The following is a 17,310-nucleotide window of genomic DNA, read 5'->3' on the forward strand; positions in this document are numbered from 1 at the left end:
CTCAAGTACATATTCAGCCACAAAGACCAGGGAGGTTTTTTGATGCCACGCAAAGAAGGGCACCGATTGGTGAAAATAAAAAAAGCATATGCTGAATATTCCTTTGAGCATGCTGAAATTATTATTTAAGATTTGGATGGTGTATCAATACACCCAGTGACTACAAAGATACAGGCATCCTTCCTAACTAAGTTGCCGGAGAGGTAGGAAACTGCTCAGGGGTTTCACCATGAGGCTAATTGGGATTAAAAAATGTTTTACCTTTATTTAACTAGGCAAGTCAGTTAAGAACAAATTTTTATTTATAATGACGGCCTACCGGGGAACAGTGGGTTAACTGCTTTGTTCAGGGGCAGAACAACAGATTTTTACCATTTGGTTACTGGCCCAACGCCCTAACCACTAGGCTACCTGCTGCCCCATAGACAGTTTAAAACAGTTACATAGTTTAATGGTTGTGATATGAGAACTTAGGATGGATCAACAACATCGTAGTTACTCCACAATACTAACCTAAATGATAGGGTGAAAAGAAGGAAGCCTGTACAGAATTCCAAAACATGCATCCTGTTTACACAAAAATGTGGCAAAGAAATTAACTTTATGTCCTGAACTTTTTGTCCCGAACTTTTTGTCCCGAATACAAAGCGTAATGTTTGGGGCAAAACCAGCACATCACTGTGTACCACTCTTCGTATTTTCAAGCCTGGTGGAGGCTGCATCATGTTATGGGTATGCTTGTCATCAGCAAGGACTTGGGAGTTTTCTGGGATAAAAATAAATAGAATGGAGCTAAGCATAGGCAAAATCTTAGAGGAAAACCTGGTTCAATCTGCTTCCAACAGACACTGGGAGACAAATTCACCTTTCTGCAGGACAATAACCTAAAACACAAGGTCAAATCTACACTGTAATTGCTTACCAAGATGAGTTTTGACTTAAATCGGCTTGGAAATCAATGGAAAGACTTGAAAATGGCTGTCTAGCAATGATCAACAACCAACTTGACAGAGCTTAAAGCTTCAATATGTAACTTTTTGGGCGAGTTATAGATCTTTCATTCCCATTGAAAGAAAGTCTAAGAGGCAGTAGATCTGTTCAATGTGGGCTGATTCTATGCTTCCTGTTCTGAAGTTTAGTTTTTGCATCTTTTACATTTGGTTTTGTACACCAGCTTCAAACAGCTGAATATACAAAAACGTTGGTTATAGAAAACATATTTCACTGTGGTTTACATGGTACAATGATTCTCCACACAAGAGATTGCTTGTTTTGTCACATAAACTGAAATTAGTAGAACTATGTGAATTTTAGCTACCAGGAAATGTCAGAGTGATTTCTGCATAGTGCAACTTTAACATCTTTAAATAATAAATAAAAAATTATGTGCAAATATTGTACAATCCAGGTGTGCAAAGCTCTTAGAGACTTACCCAGAAACACTCACAATTCATTTACTTACGTAAATGAGATATTTCTGTATTTCATTTTCAGAAAATGTGCAAAAATGTCTAAAAACATATTTTCCATTTGTCATTATGGAGTATTGTTTGTAGATGGGTGAGAAAAAATATATTTAATCCATTTTGAATTCAGACTGTAACACAGCAAAATATGGATTAAGTCAAAGGGTATGAATAATTTCTGAACACTGCATCCTCTTAACACACAAATCATCCTTGATGAATGCAGATAATTTAAATGTCACAACAAGTATATTCAATAAAACTCTGGCATCAATATAGTAACTCAATTGTATAAATACAACAATGACAAAAAATAAGCGCACAACGGATTTCTACATGGACAAAGGTTCTTACCAAGAATTGTTGAATATCAATGCTAATTCTAGCATCAATGTAGTATCAAAATACAGTATGAAATATGGATAGAAGATGATAAAACTTAAATATGCAATTTTTTGGTTTGTTTATTTGCGTTGTTTGTAACTTTTTTTACAACTTATTTTGTACATACTGTTGCCACTACCGTCTCTTATGACTGAAAATAACTTATGGACATCAGGACTGCGATTACTCACCACGGACTGACAGAATCCTTTTTTTCCTTTAACAAGTATGATGAGCCCGACGCGGATGACATACTGCTTTCTCTGGAACAGGCCCAGATCCCTGTGATTTACGTGAAGAGAAGGTGGAGAAAAAAGGGGCCAGAGGGCGGGCTGCCTTCTGAGAATTCGTAGGCGATCGAATAAACCTCCACTTCCTTCTATTCTGCTAGCAAACGTGCAATCTTTGGCGAATAAAATAGATGACCCACGCGGAAGATTAAACTACCAACGGGACATTCAAAACTGTAATATCTTATGCTTCATAGAGTCGTGGCTGAACGAAGATGCTGTACCGGCAGGATAGAACAGCGGCGTGTGGTAAGAAAGGGGCGGCGGACTATGTATTTTTGTAAATAACAGCTGGTGTATGATATCTAAAAAAGTCTCGAGCTATTGCTCGCCTGAGGTAGAGTATCTCATGATAAGCTATAGACCACACTATCTATCTAGAGAGTTTTCATATGTATTTTTCGTAGCTGTTTACATACCACCACAGACTGAGGCTGGCACTAAGACAGCATTGAATGAGCTGTATTCCGCCATGAGCAAACAAGAAAACGCTCACCCAGAGGCGGCGCTCCTAGTAGCCGGGGACTTTAATGCAGACTTTAATGCATGTCAAATGCGCAACCAGAGGGGGAAAAAACTTTGGACCACCTTTACTCCACACACAGAGATGCATAAAGCTCTCCCTCGAGCCTCCATTTGGCAAATCTGACCATAATTCTATTCTCCTGATTCCTGCTTACAAGCAAAAATGAAAGCTGGAAGCACCAGTGACTAGATCAATAAAAAAGTGGTCAGATGAAGCAGATGCTAAGCTACAGGACTGTTTTGCTAGCACAGACTGGAATATGTTCCAGAGATTCCTCCGATGGCATTGAGGAGTACACCACATCAGTAATTGGCTTCATCAATATGTGCATTGATGACGTTGTCCCCACAGTGATCGTATGTACATACCCCAACCAGAAGCCATGGATTACAGGCAAAATCTGCGCTAGGCTAGAGCTGCCGCTTTCAAGGAGTGGGACTCTAACCCTGAAGCCTATAAGCAATCCCGCTATTCCCTCCGACGAACCATCAAACAGGCAAAGCGTCAATACAGGACTAAGATTGAATCATACTACACCAGCTCTGATGCTCGTCGGATGTGGCAGGGCTTGCAAACCATTACAGACTACAAAGGGAAGCACAGCCACGAGCTGCCTAGTGACACGAACCTACCAGACGAGCTAAATTACTTCTATGCTTGCTTCGAGGCAAGTAACACTGAAACATGCATGAGAGCACCAGCTGTTCCGGACAACTGTGTGATCCCGTTCTCCGTAGCCGATGTGAGTAAGACCTTTAAACAGGTCAACATTCACAAGGCCGCAGGGCCAGACGGATGACCAGGACGTGTACTACGAGCAGGCGCTGACCAACTAGCAAGTGTCTTCACTGACATTTTCAACCTATCCCTGACTGAGTCTGTAATACCAACATGTTTCAAGCAGACCAGCATAGTCCCTGTGCCCAAGAACACTAAGGTAACCTGCCTAAATGACTACCGATCCATAGCACTCACGTCTGTAGCCATGAAGTGCTTTGAAAAGCTGGTCATGGCTCACTTCAACACCATTATCCCAGAAAGCCTAGACCCATTCCAATTTGCATACCGCCCAAACAGATCCACTGCAATCTCTACTGCACTCAACACTGCCTTTTCCCACCTGGACAAAAGGAACACCTATGTGAGAATGTTGTTCATTGACTACAGCTCAGCGTTCAACACCATAGTGCCTTCCAAGCTCATCACTAAGCTAAGGACCCTGGGATTAAACACCTCCCTGGATTTCCTATTGAGAAAGGGAAACCTAGTCAGTTGCACAACTAACCACTAGGCTATCTACTGCCTCCAGGTGGTGAGGGTAGGCAACAACACATCCACCACGCTGACCCTCAATACAGGGGACCCTCAGGGGTGTGTGCTTAGTCCCCTCCTGTACTCACTTTTCATCCACAGCTGCGTGGCCGCGCACAACTCCAACACCACCACGACGGTGGTAGGCCTGATCACCGACGACAATGAGACAGCCTACAGGGATAGATCCCTGCCATCCAGGACCTCTATACAAGGCCCTAAAAATGTAAAAGACTCCAGCCACCCAAGTCATAGACTGTTCTCTCTGCTACCGCATGGCAAGCAGTACTGGAGTGCCAAGTCTGGGACCGAAAGTCTCTGAACAGCTTCTACCCCCAAGCCATAAGTCTGCTGAACAGTTAATCAAATGGCTACCCAGACTATTTGCATGACCCCCTTTTTTTGCACTGACATTCTTGCACTGGCTCTATGCACAATCACTGGACTCTACCCACACACTCACACATACTACACTGACACACCAACACACATACACACACACAAAACACACATACATATATATGCATATTAACGCCACACACGCACACACTCACACATAGACACACTTTCACACTCTTCACATACGCTGCTGCTACTCTGTTTATTATCTACCCTGATTGCCTAGTCATTTTTACCCCTGCCTAGATTTACCTCAATTACCTCAACTACCTCGTACACCTGCACATTGATTCGGTACCGGTACTCCTTGTATAGCCTCGTTATTGTTTTTTGTGCGCTATTTTTATTTGATTTCTATACTCCAGCATTTTAGATTTGAAATCAAATATTTCATATGTGTCCAGGTTTTTCTATTGAGGCTAATATCAAATGTAAGTTACTTGCTAATTTTACATTTTATGAAAGTACAGACTTTCATACACTGTAACTGGAGGAAACATGGGAAAGTAGGAGAAAATGCCCTTTGAAAGATTTTGATGAGATTTTCACACTTCCTAGAGAGCTCTTTGTTTACGCCCATTCAACATCGTTCACACCTTCTTAAGCCTTAGCCCCACCCCACCCACAGATGTAAACACATGCAGTGCCTTCAGAAAGTCTTCATACCCATTGACTTATTCCACATTTTGTTGTGTTACAGCCTGAATTAAAAATGTATTAAATATATTTTTGTCTCTCACCTATCTACACACAATACCCCATAATGACAAAGTAAAAACATATTTTTTGACATTTTTGCAAATGTATAAAAGATTAAATACAGAAATATCTCATTAATTTAAGTATTCACACCCCTGTTAGTATCACCTTTGGCAGCGATTATAGCAGTGAGTATTTCTGGGTAAGTCTCTGAGCGCTTCGCACACCTGGATTGTACAATATTTGCACATTATTCTTTTAAAAATTCTTTAAGCTCTGTCAAGTTGGTTGTTGATCATTGCTAGACAGCCATTTTCAAGTCTTTCCATAGATTTCCAAGCAGATTTAAGTCAAAACTGTAACTAGGAAACTCCAGTGTATATTTGACCTTGTGCTTTAGGTTACTGTCCTGCTGAAAGGTGAATTTGTCTCCCAGTGTCTGTTGGAAAGCAGACTGAACCAGGTTTTCCGCTAGGATTTTGCCTGTGCTTAGCTCCATTCCGTATCTTTTTATCATAAAAAACTCCCTTGCCTTGCCGATGACAAGCATACCCATAACATGATGCAGCCACCACCATGCTTGAAAATGCTCATCTATCTATTTTACCCATCACCCAATAGGTTCCCTTCATTGTGAGACATTGGAAACCTCCCTGGTCTTTGTGGTTGAATCTGTGTTCGAAATTCACTGCTCGACTAATACAGATAATTGTATGTGTGGGGTACAGGAATGAGGTAGTCATTATAAAATCACGTTAAACACTATTATTGCACACAGAGTGAGTCCATGCAACTTATTATGTGACTTGTTAAGCACATTTTTACTTGTACTTATTTAGGCTTGCCATAACAAAGGGGTTGAATACTTATTGACTCAAGACATTTCAGCATTATATATTTAATTCATTTGCAACAAGATATAAAACCATAATTCTGCTTTGACATTATGGGTATTGTGTGTTAGCTGGTGACCAAAAAATCTAAATTGAATATTTTTTTTAATTCAGGCTGTAACACAACAAAATGTGGAACAAGTCAAGCACGGGGTGTGAATACTTTCTGAATGCACTGTATGTAAATTATATTTATGTATTTCATTTCAATTTCAATAAATTTGCTAATATAAAAAAAAACAGGTTTTCACTTTGTTATTATGGAGTATATAGATGGTTGAGAAAACTAATCAATTTTGAATTCAGGCTGTAACATAACAAAATGTGGAATAAGTCAAGCGGTATGAATAACTTCTGAGTACCTCACTAGATCAAATGTTTTACTTCAATTAATGTTAAGTACCCATTGATTCTTGAAGAATGTAAGAAAAAAATGCCTCATGAGCTTAATTCAACCTTCCTACGCCATCAGAACCCCAAATACAACATTGTTTTAAACCATGTTTGTAAACAAATTAAATATAAACAAAACTTGTATAGCCTCAAAACTTGGGTAAAACTATAATTTTGATATCATGGATGGTCATTCCTTGCATTCATAGCTCTATGTCCATGAATTTGAGAGTGGTTTTCTCCAGCCCATCCCTCATCTTTTTAACGAAACAGTGGTGGGGTGTCGCTTTGTTATTGTTTGAACTGCTGATTGCCACTTTAAGACAACCTATAGTAAAATTAAACAACACCTTTGATTTTCAGACTGAATATTAAATCCTCCATCAAATCTGGACAGGCGCAAGCAAATTCACAGTAAGCGTCAACCATTTTGTTGGCACCTATCCTGCGTCTTCAGACCAGTGCAGATTAAGGAGACAAGAAGAGGAAGCCACCTCATTGTTACACACAAAACAAGCCTCTTCCTGAGTCATGTGACAGTAAGAAGGTCAACTTTCGACATAGAACAGGAAATAGAGCCCCTATCGTTCAGTCTCAGTATTCATACCATTTCCAATTCAACCCCACATGTGCAAGGTGCACATGTACTTAACGATACAATATCTTATATCTAATCTATTACCGAAGAGTAATCCAGGAGATTCATTAGACTAGAAAGGTAAGCTCTCTGGTGATTTTTGACAGGATGCTGTTTATCTTTGACATTTGTGTCTTTTGACTTTTATTACATGACTTTGCTTCTTTAATATGTCTGTGAATAGATGCTAAGCTCTACTTGTAGTGTCATTGTATGTTATGTTATCTTACTGTCTAGATTTTGAAGGTTTGAGCTTTAATGCTTCTTCATAGTACTACCAAAGACAATTATGTGATTGTTACATTCAACTTTCTCATATTGGGCATTGTATTACTTTCATGTTATGATGCAATATGATTAAAAAGTTATACAGTTTTGTACAATACTCACAAATACAAATTGGCCAGTTAGGAAATACTTCAACAGCCATCTTTGGTTAAAGGGGAAATCTGGGATTGGTACATCCACTCTGGACATTTAAATGAATAAGATTGCCCCTTTAAAGTGAACACATCTTTCTACAGTAGCAACCAGTAATTGCTTATGTACTCAATTATAAAACAGTTATAAAACAATTATAAAACAGAGGGACCATTTGACCACAAGAACATTCAACATATGTAGCCAGCCTATCGAGAACCACTGTACCTCTTTCTATGCACACTAAATCATTGTTGATGATTAGGCATTGGCCATTCTCTCTGTCTAAACTTTAGTGAGTCACTTTATGTGTCAGTGCAGAAGTAGCATGCCCACAGACCACGTGGCATTCTTACGCTATTTTAAAAATCAAATATAATTTTATTGGCCACATGCGCCGAATACAACAGGTGGAGAATTGACTGTGAAATGCTTACTTAAGAACCCATTCCCAACAATGCAAAGTTAAAAAGTAAGAAAAATATTTGCTAAATAAAAAATCGAAATAGTAACACAATAAAATAATAATAATGAGGCTATATACAAGGAGTACCTATATGAATATGTGTGTGTGTGTGTGTGTGCGTGTGTGCGTGCATGCGTGTGTGTGGCATCAATATGCATGTTTGTGTGAGCGTATGTAGTGTAGTGCACATTTACAGTACATACAGTACTGAGGTAATATGAATAAATACAAACTGTTGTTGCCATTTATGTACAGTGAGTGGCTTTGACCATATTACACTGTGTGTGTGTGTGTGTGTGTGTGTGTGTGTGTGTGTGTGTGTGTGTGTGTGTGTGTGTTGGAGTGTCAGTGTAGTACTGTATGCGTGAGTGTGTGGGTAGAGTCTATAGAGGGTGCATAGAGCCAGTGCAAAAGAGTCAGTGCAAAAAATAAAGATACCAACAAAAAAAACGAGTAATGGTCGTTGAAGGCCACTCAAATTTGGTGAGACGGTGCTCGTATCTAAACTGCATACTTGGAGAGATGATCCATTTGGCCAGAGCTGCCTGCTACACATGTACTGGTGTTTGTTTCCCTTAACGTTGACTAAATCATTAGCTAACCTGAACAGGCCTCGCTCAAAGAGCAGCAGACTGCTTATGGGATCATTTATTGTTCAGCGTAGCCCTCTGTGTCAATGCAGCTCTACTTTGGTGGCCTCTAATGAAAACGTGTTTGTCTCTCACAGTCCAAGCAACATGGAAGCAATTTTAGATGTCACATAACACATTGTCACATTGCAGACTCCCCGTGGTAATATGGGCATGATATTCAAAACATGCTCACTGGGGCACATTGGTTTTTGGTTAGAAATAGGTCAAATTAGCGGTTGTTGGCATTGGCTAGTATAACAAAAGCAAAGGATGGATTACTGCCTCTCTTTGTCCATAGACTGCTTTCCCAGTTAGAAAACAAATATGGACATTTGTAATTAGGCTGAACTATCCCTTTAATCATGATTTTACAAGTTTAAGTGGCATTGGTTGTGTAGACCTATTCTCTGTCTGCCACAATAATGGTCCTTAGTGTTTATGTCAACATCAATGATATCATGTTTAGGTATATAGGGCTCATTGATGGCCTTCTAGTGTGCAGACGTTTGTCTAAAATATGTCTGCTTGTTGTCTGTAACAGATGGATGATATAGACTCCATGTTCACTGACCTGCTGGGAGAGATGGACCTCCTAACACAGGTGAGTTCTCACTGGGACCACTCTTATAAACTACACTTCCCCTGATTCATCAGAAGTGTTTTACCAGAAATGGATAAACCAGACATACGTCAGCAGCCGTGTAAAAGTAGTTTTTGTTGAGACTCAGCAGTGTAGAGGTGTAACCCAGAGCCTACAGATGGAAATGAACCTTTGGGCTAAATCTGGAACATTTACAGAAGGTGTTGATTATTGTGCATTATCCCTGTCAAATAAATAAAATAAAGTAAAATGAATGATGAGAAACATTATCTGGGTTGAGTAATGGACACAAGCCACTTAAGGTCATGGCACCAAGGTGTCCTCAAGCACTTTGGCCCTCCATGACACAAGTATGTACAGTATGTGGCTTGCCAGATGAAACATTAGATGACATTAATAGAATCCTGGCTAATACCTATGTGCATTGTACATTGTACTCAGCAGTAAACTCCTCTTAAAGGGGAAGTTCAGTATTTTACAACTTAATATTAGATGGTTCCTCACCCAGACAAACTGTAATCGATGGCTAGGTTTTCATTAAACAGCCACTACAAACTAAAGCTAACTTTAGCCACCGCTAGCTAACAATAAATGGAAGTGATAGGGGCAACCGAGCAAATCAAACAACTCAATATCTGGTTTGGTGCTGCCATATCACTTAAATAGATTTTTAGCTGCTAGCGGTAGATAATGTTAGCTGTAGTTTGTAGTGGATGGAAAGAAAACCGAACTATGGATTACAGTTTCTCCTGGCCCATAGACTTCTTTCAGGGTGAGGAACCATAAAATACAGAACATCCCCTTTAATGAATGTAGCTCTAAGAACAGGAGTAGTAATTAGACCAAATAACATTACATTTAAATCGAACTCTACGGAATGGGTATTTATGCCAATTCAAACTTATTGGCAGTCATCCTTTTGGAGAGCCACAAATATTGTGTCACTGTCTACAGTCTTATGCAAATTAGGAACTGTGGCTCAGTTGGTAGAGCATGGTGTGTGCAAAGCCAGGGTTGTGGGTTCGATTCCCACGGGGGGCCAGTACAACAAAAAAAAGGGAAATGAAATGAAATGGATGTATTCACTACTGTAAGTCACTCTGGATAAGAGCGTCTGCTAAAATGACTAAAATGTAGGAAGATAACCATTTGATTAGAATAATCATGCATCCTGAACATAAGAGGATCAAATGTTTTCAAATTTGACCATGATTGGATTGATATATAATTTGGATTACTTTCTGGGACCATGGAGACCAACAGACCTCAGAATACATCCAGGGTTTCCTACCCCATGACACGAAGGGCTAAACGTTTCATTGAGCATGGCTTCGAACATGAAAACATATGTTTCTCTCTATATTCATCAGAGTTAGGTTATGTGCCAGGGGAGATCATATGCAGGTCAGCAGGTCACCCAGTTCTATAGACTGTTAACCATAGAGTGCATTAGGAAAGACTTTTACCACATTTGTTACGTTACAGACCTATTCTAAAATTGATTAAATAAAACATTTTCCTCATCAATCTACACACAAGACCCCATAATGACAAAGTGAGAACAGGTTTTTAAACATTTTTTCAAATGTATTAAAAATAAAGAACAGAAACAGAAATAAGTATTCAGACCCTTTGTTATGAGACTCAAAATTGAGCTCAAGTGCATCCTGTTTCCATTGATTATTCTTGAGATGTTTCTACAATTTCATTGGATTCCACCTCTGGTAAATTCAATTGACTGGACATGATTTGGAAAGGCACACAACTGTCTATATAAGGTCCCACAGTTGACAGTGCATGTCAGAGCAAAAACCAAGCCATGTGGTCAAAGGAATTGTCCGTAGAGCTCAGAGACAGGATTGTGTCAAGTCACAGATCTGGGGAATGGTACCACAATATTTCTGCAGCATTGAAGATCCCAAAGACCACAGTGGCCTCGATCACTCTTAAATGGAAGAAGTGTGGAACCACCAAGACACTTCTTAGAGCTGGCCACCCGGCCAAACTGAGCAATTGGGGGAGAAGGGCCTTGGTCAGGGAGGTGACCAAGAAACCGATGGTCACTCTGACAGAGCTCCAGAGTTCCTCTGTTGTGATGAGCAACCATCTCTGCAGCACTCCACTAATCAGGCCTTTATGATAGAGTGGCCAGACAGAAGCCACTCCTCAGTAAAAGGCACATGACAGCCCGCTTGGAGTTTGCCAAAAGGCACTTAAAGGACTTTTCGACCATGAGAAACAAGATTCTCTGGTCTGATGAAACCTAGATTGAACACTTTGGCCTGAATGCCAAGAGTCACGTCTCGAGGAAACCTGGCACCATCCCTACGGTGAAGCATGGTGGTGTCAGCATCATGCTGTGGGGATGTTTTTCAGCGGCACGGACTGGGAGACTAGTCAGGATCGAGGCTAAGATAAATGGAGCAAAGTACAGAGAGATCCTTGATGAAAACCTGCTCTAGAGTTCTCAGGGCCTCAGACTGGGGCGAAGGATCTCCTTCCAACAGGACAACAACCCTAAGCACACGGCCAAGACAATGCAGGATTGGCTTCAGGACAAGTCTCTGAATGTCCTTGAGTGACCCAGCCAGATCCCGGACTTGAACCCAATCGAACATCTCTGGAGAGACCTGAAAATAGCTGTGCAGCGACGGTCCCCATCCAACCTGACAGAGCTTGAGAGGATCTGCAGAGAAGAATGGGAGAAACTCCCCAAATACAGGTGTGCCAAGCTTGTAGCATCATGCCCAAGACTCGAGGCTGACTCGCTGCCAAAGGTGCTTCAACAAGTACTGAGTAAAGGATCTGAATACTTATGTTAATGTAATATTTCAGTTTTTAATACATTTGCAAAGAAATTACAAACTGTTTTTGCTTTGTCATTATGGGGTATTGTGTGTAGAGTGATGAGGAAAAATGTTATGTAATCAATTTTAGAATAAGGCTGTAACGTCACAAAATGTGGAAAAAGTGAAGTGGTCTGAATACTTTCTAAATCCACTGTGTATGATTCGCCTGGAATTGCCTGCTGGGGACGTTTATGAAAACATGACATATCAGATGAAATAATCACTTTCATATGATATCACATCATCACCATAGTGCAGGTTTTTATTTGTTTTGCATTCAAAGTATAAGGTTTGAATTTTGACTGTCTTCTGCACAGCTTAGAAATGTGGCTTCTGAGATGGTCCTTAAAGAGGGTTTTCTTAGAATGAATGTAAAAATGTTGCAGATATCGTTGTAGTGCTCTCTATCTGTATTAGTGTTATGTAAAACATACAGTTTCTATCTGGTTCTGTACTAAAATCTCTGTATGCCAACACTTCATCTGAAACCATTTTTTTGACAGAGTCTTGGGTATGAAATGGAGCCCTCAGAAATGTCATCCAGCTCGCAGAGAGAAAACAACTTTTCTATTGGGTTCACAGATTTGAATGGTGAGAAACATAATACAACACTACATTAGCAAACAGTGGAAATTTTATCTTGACGCAATAAGACCCAAGGGGGTGCGGAATGTTGGCCATATACCACAAACCCAGAGGTCCCTTAATGCTATTATAAACTGGTTACCAACAAAAATAGTACAGTAAACAAAGTATTTTTGCATCGTACCTGTGGTATACAGTACAATACAAGTCTAAAGTTTACATACACAGGTTGGAGTCATGAAAACTTGTTTTTCAACCACTCCACAAATTTCTTGTTAACAAACTATAGTTTTGGCAAGTCGGTTAAGACATCTACTTTGTGCATGACACAAGTCATTTTTCCAACAATTGTTTACAGACAGATTATTTCACTTATAATTCACTGTATCACAATTCCAGTGGGTCAGAAGTTTACATACACTAAGTTGACTGTGCCTTTAAACAGCTTGGAAAATTCCAGAAAATTATGTCATGGCTTTAGAAGCTTCTGATAGGCTAAGTGACATAATTTGAGACAATTGGGGGTGTACCTGTGGATGTATTTCAAGGCCTACCTTCAAAACTCAGTGCCCCTTTGCTTGACATCATGGGAAAATCTAAAGAAATCAGCCAAAACCTCAGAATTTTTTTTCGACCTCCACAAGTCTGGTTCATCCTTGGGAGCAATTTCCAAACACCTAAAGGTACCATGTTAATCTGTACAAACAATAGTATGCAAGTATAAACACCATGGGACCACGCAGCCGTCATACTGCTCAGGAAGGAGACGTGTTCTGTCTCCTAGAGATGAGCATACTTTGGTGCGAAAAGTGCAAATCAATCCCAGAACAACAATAAAGGACCTTGTGAAGATGCTGGAGGAAACCGGTACAAAAGTATCTATATCCACCTTAAAACGAGTCCTATATCGACCTAACCTTAAAGGCCGCTCAGCAAGGAAGAAGCCACTGCTCCAGAACCGCCATAAAAAAGCCAGACTACGATTTGCAACTGCACATGGGGACAAAGATCGTACTTTTTGGAGAAATGTCCTCTGGTCTGATGAAACAAAAATAGACCTGTTTGGCCATAATGACCATCGTTATGTTTGGAGGAAAAAGGGGGAGGCTTGCAAGCTGAAGAACACCATCCTAACCGTGAAGCATGGGGGTGGCAGCCTCATGTTGTGGGGGTGCTTTGCTGCAGGAGGGACTGGTGCACTTCACAAAGTAGATGGCATCAAGAGGAAAGAAAATGATGTGGATATATTGAAGACACATCTCAAGACATCAGTCAGGAAGTTAAAGTTTGATCGCAAATGAGTCTTCCAAATGGACAATGACCCCAAGCATACTTCCAAAGTTATGGCAAAATGGCTTAAGGACAACAAAGTCAAGGTATTGGAGTGGCCATCACAAGCCCTGACCTTAATCCTATAGACAATTTGTGGGCAGAACTGAAAAAGTGTGTGCGAGCAAGGAGGCCTACAAACCTGACTCAGTTACACCAGCTCTGTCAGGAGGAATGAGCCAAAATTCACCCAACTTATTGTGGGAAGCTTGTGGAAGGCTACCCGAAACGTTAGACCCAAGTTAAACAATTTAAAGGCAATGCTACCAAATACTAATTGAGTGTATGTAAACTTCTGTCCCACTAGGAATGTAATGAAAGACATAAAAGCTGAAATAAATCCTTCTCTCTACTATTATTCTGACATTTCAAATTCTTAAAATAAAGTGGTGATCCTAACTGACCTAAGACAGAGAATTTTTACAAGGATTAAATGTCAGGAATTGTGAAAAACTGAGTTTAAATGTATTTGGCTAAGGTGTATGTAAACTTCCGACTTCAACTTTAAGCAATAAGGCCTGAGGGGGTGTGGTCCATGGCTAATATATCACGGCTAAGGGCTGTTCTTAGGCACGACGCAAGCCAATCAGCATTCAGCCATTAGCCGTGGTATATTGGCCATATACCACAAATTCCGAGGTGCCTTATTGCTATTGTAAATTGTTTCCAAACGTAATTAGAGCAGTAAAAATGTATGTTTTGTCATACCCGTGGTATACGGTCTGATATCAGCCAATCAGCATTCAGGGCTCAAACCACTTTTCTAGCTATGCCAGGCAAAAAACTTGCATCATCAGCTCCTTATGGATGTATCCAAATGAATGTCAATAGAAATCAGCTTAAACAAATGCAAATGCAGCTCCTTTGCTGTTGTTTAATATTTAATATCAATGAAAATGTTTTATTTCTACCAGTAATTGTTTGCTTTAGTATTGTTTTCTTTGGCAAATGTGGTATTAGCGGATAAACGCCTTCGTTCTGTACATTACCTTGGAAAAACGAACTACGCAAAGGGACTCAGCTCCGCCTCATCATGCTTCGTCGTCCATTATTTCCAAGGTACACTCTTAGGAGCACACTTTGAAGAACCTTTTTTGGTTCCATGTAGAACCCTTTCCACAGAGGGTTCTAACTGGAACCCAAAAGGGTTCTCCTATCGGGACTGCCGAAGAACCCTTTTGGAACCCTTTTTTCTAAGAGTGTAATGTACAGAACATCTGCATTTATCCCTTACATATACAGATGGCTGAAATACTATTCAGCCAATTAGCATCGAGTACCCAAACTACCTGGTTTACAATTAGAGTTGATGCATATGACAAATATTTTAAGTCCTGCTTGCCAATAGCAACCATATTAAGCACAGTTCACTAGTACATGCGTTAGAAAGGTAAAAGTATTCATAAGAAGGGAAGTGGTTGTGTTATCACGTCTTATCACGGGTTGATAAGATAAACCCCTCATTTCCCATCTTCCTCTCTGGCAGAATCTCTAAATGAGCTAGAGGATCATGACCTGGACGCTCTGATGGCTGATCTGGGGTCAGATTTGGCAGAGACAGAGGAGAGACTGAGCGCAACCAAGACGGGACATGTCCACACACAGCAACACAAGTCTGGCTATTCCACCCAACAACAAAATGTCCGAGCACCTATCTCCTTGTCCCAAATGTCAACGCTGGCGTCCTCCTCATCCTCTCCATCTCCTGAACCCACCAAACCACTTCCACCGGTAACTGTGACTGTGTAACCCTAGGCGTTAGTCAGGGGAGCTAATGCAAGTCTTCAGGTCTCAACCAAGATTACAGAACTATTTCTGTTTCAAATGCAGGGGTGCACAATGTCAGGCCCTTGAGTTCTGCAGTTCTATTGATTTGCATATCAAGGCATCTTACCTTTCTGTTTTTGTAGCTAATTACTGCCAAAATACAGTAAACTGCCACATAAAAAATATACTATGGTATAATGACTATAGTATTCACTGTAGATTTTTTGCACAAAACACAACAGTAAATAGACTGTATTATACTATCTGCAAAAACCGTACATTCATTACTTTAGTATATACTACAGTTTTACAGTATTTTTATACTAAGGTGTATTAAAATAATGTAAAATAGTAGTATATACTAAAGTAATGAATGTAGGGTTTTTGCAGATTGTATTATACTGTATATTTACTGTAGTGTTTTTAGGGACTGTAGTACACTGAAGTATTTACTGTAGTGTTATTGCGGACATCAGTGTAGTATTTACTATGGTGTATTTGTTTTATTATCTTTGACATAGAAGTGGAGGCTTTCTCCTTCAGGAAACCTACTGGAGAAATGCTAAAAGAGCACATTTTCCATAACCTGTAGCTAGGTATGACTGAGGTCTGAACGGATAGTTATATGAACGGATAGTTCAGAGCCTTTGCTTTTTTCTAGAAACTGTACGGAACAGAATATATGTTCTATACTCTGCATGTAGGTTTCTCAGTTATGGGTGCCACAAATTACGAATGAGCGAAGTATATGCAAATAAGATACAGTAGTATTTACTATAGTAAAAAAAAATGTTTTTGCAGACTAGTGTTTTTGCTGACATTACTGTAGTATTTACTACAGTGTTATTTTGGTTAATACTGTAGTATTTACTATAGTATTTTACAGTATACTACAGCATTCTATAGTAAGTACTACACATGATCAAGGGATACCACAAAAAAAAAACATTTACAGCAAGAAATAGAACCCTTGTAATGAAACGGAAATTTAACCATTTTGAATGCAGTTTACTATAGAATTCTACTGTAAGTACTGTAGTTTTCTATAGTAAAATGTAGTATTTTTTCATGTAGGTGTAGCACTTTTTCACATTCCTGCTCTTTTAATCAAACAGTATACCAAATTTTTCCAGGGAGAGGCCGAAGCACAAGCCAAAACTGACAAAATCAAGCTGGCTCTGGAGAAGCTAAAAGAAGCCAAAGTTAAGAAGGTACATTGGGTTCATTTCACTAAACCCGCTATAACAGCTTCACATTGTGAGGATTAGAGCTACCCCTATATCATGCAAAGCACTTTGAGTTGGATAAAAATGCTATATGCAAATGTTTCTAGTAATCATTGTTAATTACTAGAATGGCAATCCCCATGTAAGTCAACATTCTGTGATGGGTGGGCCAGCAGTCATATTGAGTGTACTCAATAAGTACTTATATTTCAATGGCTATTTGTATGTACCTCCTGGTAGTTGGTAGTGAAGGTGATGATGAGTGATGGCAGCTCCAAGACACTGATGGTGGACGAGAGACAGACGGTCAGGGACGTGCTGGATAATCTGTTTGAGAAGACCCACTGTGACTACAGCATGGACTGGAGCCTGTGTGAGATCAACCCCGAGCTGCAGACTGGTGAGAATCATACACACCAGACCTTGGTTCAGGTGGT

General features: G+C 39.9%; 1 protein-coding gene and 1 non-coding gene across 2 annotated transcripts in view; one reads left to right on the forward strand and one right to left on the reverse strand.

Moving 5' to 3' along the window:
- Window positions 1-6,910: 6,910 nt before the first annotated feature.
- The window catches only part of LOC106568696 (amyloid beta A4 precursor protein-binding family B member 1-interacting protein), a 34,332-nt gene continuing 23,932 nt past the window's right edge, over window positions 6,911-17,310 (forward strand). Inside the window, exons 1-6 of the mRNA XM_014139262.2 lie at window positions 6,911-7,079; window positions 9,058-9,117; window positions 12,470-12,557; window positions 15,367-15,611; window positions 16,781-16,858; window positions 17,114-17,273. Of these exons, the coding sequence (XP_013994737.2) occupies window positions 9,058-9,117; window positions 12,470-12,557; window positions 15,367-15,611; window positions 16,781-16,858; window positions 17,114-17,273 (631 nt within the window). The 5' untranslated portion in view covers window positions 6,911-7,079. The remainder of the gene's footprint in view (window positions 7,080-9,057; window positions 9,118-12,469; window positions 12,558-15,366; window positions 15,612-16,780; window positions 16,859-17,113; window positions 17,274-17,310) is intronic.
- On the reverse strand, window positions 16,173-16,225 carry LOC123726928 (U7 small nuclear RNA). The gene has a single exon (XR_006759038.1). It is a non-coding gene; the product is annotated as a U7 small nuclear RNA (small nuclear RNA).

This window comes from Salmo salar, chromosome ssa14 (genome assembly GCF_905237065.1).
Source record: "Salmo salar chromosome ssa14, Ssal_v3.1, whole genome shotgun sequence".
In the NCBI taxonomy this organism is placed as follows: Eukaryota; Metazoa; Chordata; class Actinopteri; order Salmoniformes; family Salmonidae; genus Salmo; species Salmo salar.